The following is a 12,451-nucleotide window of genomic DNA, read 5'->3' as shown; positions in this document are numbered from 1 at the left end:
GCTGCCTGAAGTGTACATGTGAAGTAGACTCGCTCACTCGGTCAAAATCGAGGGAGCAAGGGTCAGTCCATGTAGGCCCTATCCCAAATGGCACCCTAAACCCTCACGGTCTTCCTCTGAATCCGCACTTTCCCGACGTAATGCCGCTTTGACTGCCGGGTAGAAGTCCTCTGCGTAGCTCGCAAACTTGCGGGCTCAGCTGAAGTGTGCATCGAGGGCGCATAGCAGCCGCAAAGGGGGCGCTCACTAGCACTCTTATTTAAGCTTAAATGACGAATGGGACACCCTACGCTCTGGCCCAATGCCCATTGTAAGTCCACAAGACTGAAAGTGCCCATGAAGTGTACCATTTGGGACAGGGCCAAACTTCCCCTGTCCACTTCACGAAGTGCAACGCACTTCAAAATGGCGGCGGTCAATCACTTCAAGATTCCCCCAAGGGGACGTTGCTTAGGGAAGTTTGCAAGTGCGTGTCTTAAAGTGGAGTGGACCGCAGCATGTCATTGAATGGAAAGTACAGGATTGTGGGATATCAAAGGCAGCGAAGGATACATGTATGCTGCCTTCAGAAATCGTTAAGATGAAGGGATCTCAGGAGACAGGAAGTGAAGCTAATATTAGATTCGGACGTGCCTCGATGCCTTCCTGCCTTCAATTGTGTCATCCGAAGGCAGCATTTTGCCACTTTCGTACGCAGCCGTAGACTCGCTCCCTCGGGCAAAATCGAAGGAGCAAGGGTCTGTCCATATAAACTTACCTTGTCCACTTCATGAAGTGGAACGCACTTCAAAATGGTGGCGGGGATTCCCCCGAGGTGAAGTGCTTAGGGAAGTTAGCAAGTGAGTGTCTAATAGTGGAGTGGAACGCATAACTTCCCTCCATCTCGTTCACTCAGTGTCATTGCTTACGTTGCATGACTCATGAGTGTCCACTTGGTGGAACCTTTGCAATGGACTGAACTGGAACACCCTAAGTGTTCCTTTAACTTGTTTAATGCAGCTGTGTGTGTGTGCGTGTGCGTGTGCGTGTGTGTGTGTGTGTGTGTGTGTGTGTGTGTGTGTGTGTGTGTGTGTGTGTGTGTGTGTGTGTGTGTGTGTGTGTGTGTGTGTGTGTGTGTGTGTTTGGGTTGTTTTAAATGTTTTTAAAAATATTTAAAATATAATTTTATCAGTCGTTTGTGTGGTAAATTAAACACGATATGCGGTGATGTCACAATCATGTTGCATTGTGGTATATGAAGCTTCCTGAAGTGTTGAAGTGTACATATAAAGCAGACTCGCTCCCTCGGTCAAAATCGAGGGAGCAAGGGTCTTTTCATTTAAACTTTCCTTGTCCACTTCACGGCGGCGGGAATTTCCCAGAGGGGAAGTGTTAAGGGAAGTTTGCAAGTGCGTGTCTAATAGTGTAGTGGAACGCAGCACTGGACTAGCTTAAGCCTGTTTTATGGAACTAGGGATTAGCATACTGTATATCTGTTCTCAAACTATGCTCATGCTTCACTTGTCACCATGATGGTCATCAACTCTAAACTAACAGCAAAACATTAAACACTCATTTCTCGATTAACATTAATTTTGCACACACACACACACACACACAAAAAACATTATATAACACTTAATTTTAGCATTTACTCTCACTTTTGAGTATCATGGCAAAGCATGCTGGAAAATTAAATCAAAACAACGAAACAATTCAGATTACTCAAAAGAAAGTTTTAAATACTCATAAAAGTTTGTTCGAACTCATTTATGAATTTGAGTTGGCTCAAACCAATTAATTATTTTGAGTGTTAGGGTTTACTGTGTTAAACAAGGGAAACACTAAACATTTGTAGTAAAAAAGTAATATAAAATATTTGGCAGCTGAGAGACTGTGTGTTAGAAACAAAAAGTTAATCACAAAGTTTAATATTAGTGTGTGTGTGACAAATCTTCCTTTGAAAAAAGGAGAAATATCATTGCAAGATGCCTAGAAGCAAATTTTCTCACCCTTCTCCCCATAGTAATGCTTTGTGAGATGTATATATTTTAAACAAAGTATACTTATATTTTGCATCTCAGTTACTTGTTAAATCAACTGGCACAAACTCTGTCTCCTTATTTTAAAGCTTGTGCTCTGTGTCCTGTTTCTACCGGTTCTACTATTATTCTGACAGTATGTTCTTTATGATTGTGAACTAAGATAGTGTAATCTGGTCCTAGCTCTGTATGGCTGTACTGCACTACGTTCAGGCTGGCTGCCCCTTAAGCCATTGGTCTTTGGCATTGGGTAGGGCTGAGGTGGTATGTCTTAGTCAGCATGAGGGTATGGGGCTATATTGGGTGGGATCACATACTCAGAGAGGTGCTAATTTTAGTCCCCTGAGGGGAGATGATCATAGCAGATATGCATGTTTAAAGATTTACAGTTAGTACAATTAGAGTTTCAACTGGATTGGCAAGTAGAACTGACAAATTTCCTCAAAATGTAAATGTTTTCAGGCAGACGTTTCAAGCATTACACCGTCTGTATCATTTTAGTGTGGAGCGATAGTGAGAAGAGAAGAATGTGTAGAGTTATGTTTTGTGTCCGCATAATGCAGTTTATGGCAATTTAGTTCAATTACTTAATAACAGCAATACTTTTATCTTAGATCTCAGTAAACAGAATATAACCATATCTAAACATTAAAAGTGTCGGTTATCATCAGTTATTTTTGCAGCTTTCTGTCAATCAATTTTAGATTACATTTTTAAAAATAAAGGTTATTTATTCGCATCAATGGGTCCATGGAACCTTTCCATTGCACAAAGTTTCTTTAGGGTTTTTTAGATTATTCAAATGTTATTTACATTACAAAATTGCTACTTTAAGAAATGTTCAGTGTTTCAAATGGTACTTTAATGGTATTGCAGTGAAGACTCACTCTTGGAACCTTTTAAGAGTGTGTATTACTGCAAATTACATCATTCGAATGACACAACATAGTATCAAAGTAAGCAGCATCCAGAAAATCTTGAAGTTGAATCAAAGGCATTTAACAGGTTGGAGCGCCAGGCGTAAATGTGCCGTTGAAAGGTTTTCCCCATAAGGAAGCTTTGCACGTCTGCTTGAATGTCTCTGGCTACCATTTGTTAGTCTGATTTGTATGGAAGAAAAAACTGTGAGGAAAATAATTAATCAATAGTTCATTTTTAAGGTATTACACATATTCGTTCATACAGAAGCAATAAGTGTATGTTTTTCCATCAGTTTCTCTGCACACAAAAAGGTTGTTTAAACACAATGTAAGACCATGAAAGCAAATAAAGTGTCAGTTGTATATATTCCATGCATATTTAATTAATAACAGCACTAAACATGCACAAAAGCAGATACATACAAATGTATTGGTATTGTTTAGAACATTTGCTACACAATGATATAAACACTGTTGTGTGATCTATGATTAAGATTAGTTGTGCATGTTGCAAAGCTTGTCTTACAAAAGCTAAGAAGAGACTGTGGCAGGTGCTTCCTTCAGGAGGGGAAGGGTAAAAATAACCTCCTGGAAAAAGTTCAGTGGGAATGTGAGAGTGAGAAATTAGCCAAATGTTTAGTGCAAACACCTCAGCTTTGTAGAAACACTTTTATGATCTTCTTAGATTAGAACTATTAAGAAGGTAAAAACTGTAGAACAAATATAACCCAGCCCATTTTCTCTCCAAACGTGCAAGTATAAGATATTTGGACCCAAGTAACCTCGGTCATAAGTGACAATTTATTAAATGGTGTAGCAAAGTCCAAATAGACGCGTTACATGGGGCTTGTATCTTCTCGGCATGGCCGACAGCTGAAGCTTTGCCACACGACACGTCGTTGTGATTCCAAGAGATTTGGGGGGTTTTACCACGACCGATTAAAGTCAGCACGGTGCTTGGCGATGAATGCGAGCGTGCTGAGAGATTGTTGTTCAACAGCCACCGTATCTAAAGCTCTTCAGATTATGAACAATGCCTGAGGGACTCGTTGACATGCCCATGTGTTACGAGACTGACCCAGAGATAGTAGCCTAACTCCTTTCCTTAAGATAATTACTTTCATGAGCCCCTCGTGTGCTGTATAAAGTCAATCGATTTTTCCTTATAAAGGCTTTTACTTTTCTTTGTAGAGTTTACGAGGGGAAATAATACATTTTATATTTGGGTGTTCGCATATGCAGCGTTTAGCATGAATTGGACAGCGAGTAAATTGCTTTCCGGACACTTTTGCTCCTCTTTCCTCATTTTCACTACAGGTTCAGGGTGTTAGAAATAGGAACACGGCCCCCTTGTAAGACGTCTTGGCCCTCAGATCCCATATATAGGCATTTCAATGGTCAAATGTCTGAGGGCAGCGAATCGCCGTCCAGATCCTTAAAAAAAGACGAGACAGGAGGAACCGCCAAGGGCCCTTCCCAAAAAAAGGATTGGGTGTCTTGCGGAACTTCTCAGGCTCCTGTGAAGGCACATATTTGACAGGCTACAGCGAGACGAGCTCGCACTCCAGCTCAGCTTTCGGTTCAGCACAGACGCTCTTCGCCTCTCTCAGTCCAGTGCGACCACCCATACACTAACACAGCCATGGATGCCATCAAGAAGAAGATGCAGATGCTCAAGCTCGACAAGGAGAATGCCTTGGACAGAGCAGAGCAGGCTGAGGCCGATAAGAAGGGAGCAGAGGACAGAAGCAAACAGGTTGGACATGGGCATCTGGGTGTCTCGTTTACACCTTTATATATGACTTAATGAAGTCTGCTTTTTATGTTCACTAGCATCAATAAGCTTTTAATCAGCCTTTCTATATATATTATATTGTATTCTATTTAAACAACTTCTTCAGCTTTTCATGATAGATGTCTCACTAATACTGTAGAGCATCTTGTTTTATTAGAGGCCTGCACGATTAATTGATGAATGGCTGTTGTTCTTGTGCCTCTACATGTCTATTGATACACGTGTTTTTCATGCAGCTTGATGATGACCTGGTCGCCCTGCAAAAGAAGCTGAAGGCAACTGAGGATGAGTTGGACAAATACTCCGAGGCTCTTAAGGATGCCCAGGAGAAATTGGAGTTGGCTGAGAAGAAAGCTACCGATGTAAGCATGGGCACTTAGGGTGTCCCGTCTGATCGCGCGCAACCTGTGCCCACCCCTGCCCGACAGTCTTGAACTTAGGCCTATAGTCTAAACGTGATTTCATATTTACCATCAAGTAGGCCTACTTTGACAATGTTTTACCAACTAAACTTTATCGGAAACAACTAAATAGTGTTTTTTTAATGACACAAGGCCATTCATAAGGGTAGTTGCACCACCTGGTAAACTAAGCCAAGGATGGGAATACAGCCTGTCATATAAAGTTGCAGGAAAGTGTAATAAGCAAACGGCAGGTTAAATTTAGAAGTGCGCTTTATAAGGCAATTGCGTCTGGGGGTTCATCTTGCCCACCTACACGCGTCTTAATAGGGTCCGTGTAGAATTTCACCTCACTCTCGCTGGATAGACTATAGCTTAAGACCAGCAGCGATCACCCATGATTCACATAATTATATTAGGCATATATAATACAATTTATAGGCTATCAATAATAGTTCTAGGATTAAAAATTAATAGCAACCCATTATACATACAATATACAACACAATACAATATGTAGGCATATTTAGTAATATATTAGTAATATGTAGATTTTGATTTTAATAAATATAGGCATAGACTTATGCAGTCTTCGCGTGCTTTTAAAATTACTAGTTTCCTAGTTTAAAAAAATGGACATGGACGCGCTCTCAAGTCAGTTCCTGAAACGATTTCTGTCATTAATTTTTTGGGGCGCAATTAAAGGAGGATCATTCAGCTTTTGGCGCCCCTAGCGACGCCAGATCACAAAACACTAAGGACGCACTGTATAATAGGCTATCTGTGATGTCTTAATCTAATAGGCCTATAATAAATAATGGCCTCTTGTTGCGTTCGAGCAGCTGTTGCTATAGATATCACTTCAAACAAAAGCAATTTATGTTCGAGAGGAACATCTATTTAGCGTACACTAACTAAATGTTTATGTTAAAAAAACGTATGTTAAAATAATATAGCCTACCCCTGGCTTTTTGGCCCCCCTATTTCTTTGTAGTTCCTGGGGAAGAGGCGTTGGGATGTAATCAGAAAAGAAGCCCAGAATAGGCTGCCTAGTTTCACCGAACGAAAACAATCATACATCATAATATATCATAGCCTACATATAGGAATATCTAGGCTATTTATTATATTAAATATGGACTTTAAGCAAAAACTGCTGATGGAACGGCAACGGCCACCGGAAGTTAACTGTTAACTGCCAATGAACGCAAACATTATGGCAACAATAAAGCGGACGGCGTGAATCATTTCATCATTTAACAAAATACAAACATAAATGTAATTTAAAAAAGAAAGAGAAGGGTTGATTTTTTTATTTTTTTATTTATTTTCTGAGAATTTTTTTTATTTTTATTTTTATTTTTTACGCCAGACCCCTACTTGAGAAATTGTGCTCCATCTGTATTACAGCAAGATAACACAAGATGGTGCTGTGCGCTCAGATAATCACAGTTAAATGAGTGCAAACTCCGCAGAGGCTATAATGTAAAACATAACAGACGGAGAGATCAACGCGTTTTAAATACATTTAGCAATTTGCAGTTTTGCAAATCATTACACTGAATTTTTATTTATTTTTTAACATTGCCCCTATTTATGGCAACATTCATTTTTCTTATAATACACTTCACAAATGAAATTTCTAATGCAATTTATAAACAGATATTGTGGCCAAAGCGGTCATTTAAAATACGACAATTCAGCGTAGATGGATTGACTTCCGGTTTTTGGTAAAGCGTTACCAATCTCTGGCTAGGGATCAGGTTGAACGACTTGCTTCGCCGGAGCGCATGCAATTTGTCCCCGTGATAACCATTCAAACGACCCGTATAATCTGTGATGGCTGGTACGGCGTATCTCGAGGCTGTGAAAAAGAAAATCAGATCACTGCAAGAACAAGCAGACGATGCTGAAAGCAGTATACTGAGACTACAGGAGGAGCTCGAGTCCGAGCGCACAGCCAGGAAATCTGTGAGTTTACGATAATCATTTAAGTGCATTAGCAGGCCAACTGTAGCGCGTTCTCGCATCGCGTCAAGAGGCAGGATAATGTCGTTGAAAGGATGTTTAAACAACGTGTTTTCGTCCTTTGAAAGTTAATTCGCGATAATTGATTGTCAACTGGCGCTTAAAAGAGGGGGAGGGCGGTGATGCTTTTTGACAGCTCCCATCCTCCTGTATAATGTCTTTCAGTGCTAATGTTCTCCAAAAATACTAGTCGATAAGCGTTATATGTTGCGCGGTATTGGTCAACACAACGGATCACCTATTAGTTTATTAGTTTGAGAAAAACGCGAGTTTTTTAAGTTCTAGATTCAGCGAACTCTGTCTGCAAGTGAAATTGCATTTCTATGATTTAGACCAGACGCGTATTCGTGCGTCGTGAGTTCATTGCTAGATGTCTGTGCGCAGGCTGAGGGCGATGTCGCTTCCCTGAACAGACGTATCCAGCTGGTTGAGGAGGAGTTGGATCGCGCTCAAGAGCGTCTGGCCACTGCTCTGCAGAAGCTGGAGGAGGCTGAGAAGGCTGCTGATGAGAGTGAGAGGTGTGTATGGTAACTCATATCACCAAGGCACAAAATAGGGCCTGGGACTCTTAAGTATTGCCAATAAATGGCAAGTGAATAACTGGAGGCCAAACAAATTTTCCCTTAAATGTGTTCCCTGTTTTTTTTAAATTAGTATTATAAAGAAAAAATTGAGACGTAGCCTATGCACACAATTTAAAACCATGATATGCAAATTTTGAGCAATAAACATTAAACAGATATAAAATTATATCAGTCAAATAAAAGTTAATTAAACAAATTAGTTAAAACTAGTTATATATTATAGTTTTTATTACAGTGGATTCAATATCAATTCAGTAGGTTTTGTCAAATTGTGGTAAAGTGTAACTTTAATTTTTAGATATAAGGCCCAAACCTCTGACATAGGATAGAACAAAACTCACAATTTTAAGAGAAGAAAAGACTTTTGATTTTTCGAAACTAGCTACTTTTGATGCAGTGAACTCGGTAGTTATTAGATAGTCAAACATATGTAATAGGTCTCATTTTTTAAGGGAGCAATATTGACACCCAAACTCTCTCTCTCTTTCAGAGGCATGAAGGTCATTGAGAACAGGGCCCTGAAGGATGAGGAGAAGATGGAGCTGCAGGAGATCCAGTTGAAAGAGGCCAAGCACATTGCTGAGGAGGCTGATCGCAAGTATGAGGAGGTTGGTTTTCTCTCTTTTCTCTCTCTCTCTAATAATTCATTATAGATAAACAAAGTCCAATTATGAATAAGTCATTTTCATGAATAATGTCTTCCACTCGCTCACAACTTTTCTCTTTTGTGATGGTGCACAGGTGGCCCGTAAGCTGGTGATTGTTGAGGCTGAGCTGGAGCGTACTGAGGAGCGTGCTGAGCTCAATGAGGGGTAAAAACAAGCAAATTGAATTCTTAAAAAAAAACATGCCTGCTTACCTTAACCTCTGTTGGAACAATTTTTGTCTGACAATATTTTCTCTCACTCCCTCACACAGCAAGTGCTCTGAGTTGGAGGAGGAGTTGAAAACTGTGACCAACACCATGAAGTCTCTGGAGGCCCAGGCTGAGAAGGTAAGCTTGTAAATGTTTGTGTGTGTGTGTGTGTGTGTGTGTGTGTGTATGTATAGGTATTCATGTGTATGCATGAATGAACATCTGTGCATATTTGTTTTGTGTTTTAGTGTTTATAGACAGCCCTTTAATCCTGTCTTTCCCATTTACAGTACTCCGCTAAGGAAGACAAATATGAGGAGGAGATCAAGGTCTTGACTGACAAGCTGAAGGAGGTGAGTTCACTCACTCACTCACTCACTCACTCACTCACTCACTCACTCACTCACTCACTCACTCACTCACTCACTCACTCACTCACTCACTCACTCACTCACTCACTCACTCACTCACTCACTCACTCACTATAATGTGTGTGTGTGAGAGCATTGATATAAGAGGGCCTGACATCTCTCTGTGTTCCAGGCTGAGACTCGTGCTGAGTTTGCTGAGAGATCAGTTGCCAAGCTTGAGAAGACCATTGATGATCTGGAGGGTATGTCAGCTTGTACCTCACTGTTTTTCATGCTGCAATTAGACACGGGTTAAAACAAGCTATTTTGAATCAATGTAAGACTTACATTTTTCATTTTATAGAGACATTGGTCACATCCTTACAATAACAGGATCAAGTCTTTTTTGCATTCATACACTTAAAAAAAATGGTTGTTAATTGGCTTCTTTGGTTCCATAAAGAACGTTTAAAATCAATGAAATTTGCATAAAATGTTCCTTATAGTGGAAAAAGGTTCTTAGATTATTAAAATGTTCTTCACATGAAGAAAACGGTTATTTTAAGAATTGATCACTGAAAGGTTCAAAATGGTTATTCTTTGACATCCCTGGGAAAAAAACCCTTTTAGAACCTTTATTTCTAAGAGTGTATGTTTACAGTGATTTCAAAGGGGAAAATACATTAGCAGGAGTACTTATTGGCACTACTATATTTGGGTATTTAAAAGATCATAAGTCATATGTCTCATTATTGAAGAAGGTAATTTCACTTCATTTCAATTCATTTCAGTTTAATTTAGTTTTTTTCTTAGCCTTTCTTTTTTTTTGTCTCTCTGTGGCCACTTGTCACTGTTCATTCCGACTTTGCACTGCTTCCTCTCCCTTATTTTCTATTTCTCCATTCTTTTCCATTCCTCCCCATTCAACACCCGCCACCGTTCTGGCCTTTAATTGGCTACTTTAGATGAATTGTATGCTCAGAAACTCAAGTACAAAGCCATCAGCGAGGAGCTGGACCACGCTCTCAACGACATGACCTCCATGTAACTATCACCACCTGTTACTCGAGTGTGCAAGCATGCTTTTGGTTTCATAGCATTTCCAGATTATCTGTCTGGTAATAGAAGTTTTCTGATGGATTTTAGACTGAATCCACTATACATTTTAGAGCCTGCATCACAAAAGTGGTTCTATTGGTTTACTCAGTATAAAGTGATATAGAAAAGTTAAGATTACATACAAACAAACACACACTGTATATCATTTGCAATGCATGATGACTCTTTTTTTTCTACCACTTGCATGGCCTTCGTTGTTCAATATCACTATCTATCATTTGTTCCAACTCTTTTTTTCTTTCTTCCCCCTACACAGTTAAATTTTTTACATCTCATCTCTGGCTCCGGGCACCATCTGAGCGGCATCTCCTTCATTCTCTTCCACATTTCTCTCTTTTTCTCTATTGCCGCTTACTCCATCACACTATTCTCAGTGGGGATGGAGCACTCAGCACTATAGTCCCATCACTTGTACAGAAATTTTTTGCTTTCTGTAAAATAAAACTTCCTCCCATCTCTGTAAGCTCCCCACTCCTTTCTCTCTTTAGTATGTCTTAACTCTTTTGATTTCATATGTCCTTAATTTATTGTCGAGAAGCTTGAATAAAATCCAAAAAAAGCTCCTTCTCATCACCTCATGTTGCTTCTCTCTTCGACAGCTTATGATCATATTCATACCATTATGACTTTTCACCATAGGTTCTATTGCATTGTAAATATAGAATTGAAGGAAAGATTTCAGCATAATCTTTAATAAACCATTTTGGGTAAATGCTCTTGGAACTAACACCTCTCCTTTAATTTTCACTCTTCTCTTCTCTTCTCTTCTCTTCTCTTCTCTTCTCTTCTCTTCTCTTCTCTTCTCTTCTCTTCTCTTCTCTTCTCTTCTCTTCTCTTCTCTTCTCTTCTCTTCTCTTCTCTTCTCTTCTCTTCTCTTCTCTTCTCTTCTCTTCTCTTCTCTTCTCTTCTCACCAGACCCCCTATATCAACAGCTCCAGAAAAACCGGGTCCTTTCACATGAGCTCAGTTTAGCACTTAATGAATTCTAACCTGACTATAAGAAAAAAACAACACCTAAATATTACATTCTGTCTATTGTTTGTGGTGCACACAGAGTAACCAATTATCTGTGATGACAGATAATCCATAATTCGTTATTCTGTTATTGTTGATACTGGAGATCTTGATCTTTTTATGTCAGGGCTAAAAATATTTCAAATGCATAAATTTACTGTGTATGGGTTGCATCCACAAAAACTAAAGCTTAAAAAACATGGCAACCTGTTTCAATTATATGATTAACAGACCTGACCTTTCAATGTATTTTATGTTGAGGGAAAAGTTTACATAGAAAGGTGTAAGTGCCTTCTGCATTATATAACTCACTTTGGATCATTACCAAAGGTGTGTGGTGTTGTACGATTGTTTATAGGCTTTATGTCAGAAGTACTTCTAAAATCAGAAAATATGACTAGAGCAAGTAAGTAAATAAGACACTTAAAACTATCAATCCATGGTTATCACATGTAACATGGATAATTGAAATGCACAACCCTCAGGTACAAAAATAGAAATGTTTACATTTTTTTTGCAACTGCCGAAATGATCAATATACCTGAATAAAATACAAATAATTGAATCTCAAAATGCCTAATTCTTGCTTCTTTATTGACAAAACATATATACTATATAGTATACAGTGCTGGGTAGATTACCTACAAATTGTAGTTGGTTATTGATTCCAAATGGCATGAAAAATGTAACTAATTTGATTATGTAATCCAGATTAAATGTAATCAGTTATTACAACCATTTTATTTTATTTTTACTGAACACATAAAAAAAAACAAAAAAACCAGAAAGACAATATATTATATGCCAGAGAGCAATTACATACTACATTTTAAAAGATTCACAGTTTTTACTTCAGAAACCAGTTTTACATGTCCAAAAAAAGGCTTACTCTTACCAAACATACATTAGTCTATAAATTATTTAGCCTGGAACAAAATAAGATTGAATAAATAAAAAAACATCTATATCTTCTCTTTCATAATGTGTATTAGTGATATATATATATATATATATATATATATATATATATACACACACACACACACACATTAGTGCTATCCTACAAAATAAATAAATAAATTATATATATATATATATATATATATATATATATATATATATATATATATATATATATATATATATATATATAATTATTATTATTTTTTTATTTTTTTATTTTTGTAGGATAGCACTAATGTATCATTCTATAATACACTTTTTTGATTTTATTGCATATAAAAAATGGGTTGGGGCAGAGCTCACACTATCCCAGTTAATGTTACCAACAAGTCTGTTCCAATAAAAGATGGCATTAGGGCATGAGACAACCTCATGCTGGAACAAAACACAAACACACCTA

General features: G+C 38.3%; 1 protein-coding gene across 4 annotated transcripts; it reads left to right on the top strand.

Moving 5' to 3' along the window:
- Positions 1-4,456: 4,456 nt before the first annotated feature.
- On the top strand, positions 4,457-11,661 carry tpma (alpha-tropomyosin). 4 transcript variants are annotated; one of them, XM_067442197.1, is made up of 10 exons: positions 4,460-4,697; positions 4,973-5,098; positions 7,550-7,683; positions 8,240-8,357; positions 8,491-8,561; positions 8,668-8,743; positions 8,896-8,958; positions 9,149-9,218; positions 9,921-9,999; positions 10,331-10,647. In XM_067442197.1, exons 1-10 carry the CDS (start codon positions 4,584-4,586, stop codon positions 10,332-10,334), a joined length of 855 nt encoding a protein of 284 aa, XP_067298298.1. In that variant the 5' UTR covers positions 4,460-4,583; the 3' UTR covers positions 10,335-10,647. The 4 variants fall into 4 exon arrangements, with proteins under 4 accessions (XP_067298316.1, XP_067298298.1, XP_067298325.1 ...); XM_067442215.1 differs by lacking the exons at positions 9,921-9,999; positions 10,331-10,647 and adding an exon at positions 10,990-11,661 and having other exon boundaries at positions 4,457-4,697; XM_067442206.1 differs by lacking the exons at positions 4,460-4,697; positions 4,973-5,098 and adding an exon at positions 6,939-7,108.
- Positions 11,662-12,451: the final 790 nt, after the last annotated feature.

The sequence above is a fragment of the Pseudorasbora parva genome, chromosome 1 (genome assembly GCF_024679245.1).
Source record: "Pseudorasbora parva isolate DD20220531a chromosome 1, ASM2467924v1, whole genome shotgun sequence".
Lineage (NCBI taxonomy): Eukaryota > Metazoa > Chordata > Actinopteri > Cypriniformes > Gobionidae > Pseudorasbora > Pseudorasbora parva.
Note: the sequence above shows the minus strand (reverse complement) of the source record. Positions and strands in the feature narration are given on the sequence as shown.

Coding starts and splice junctions, on each gene's coding strand:
- tpma (XM_067442197.1), top strand. CDS start 4,584: ATGGATGCCATCAAGAAGAAGATGCAGATGCTCAAGCTCGACAAGGAG. Junction 8,358..8,490: donor CTGATCGCAAGTATGAGGAG/GTTGGTTTTCTC, acceptor GATGGTGCACAG/GTGGCCCGTAAGCTGGTGAT. Junction 8,744..8,895: donor TGGAGGCCCAGGCTGAGAAG/GTAAGCTTGTAA, acceptor TCCCATTTACAG/TACTCCGCTAAGGAAGACAA.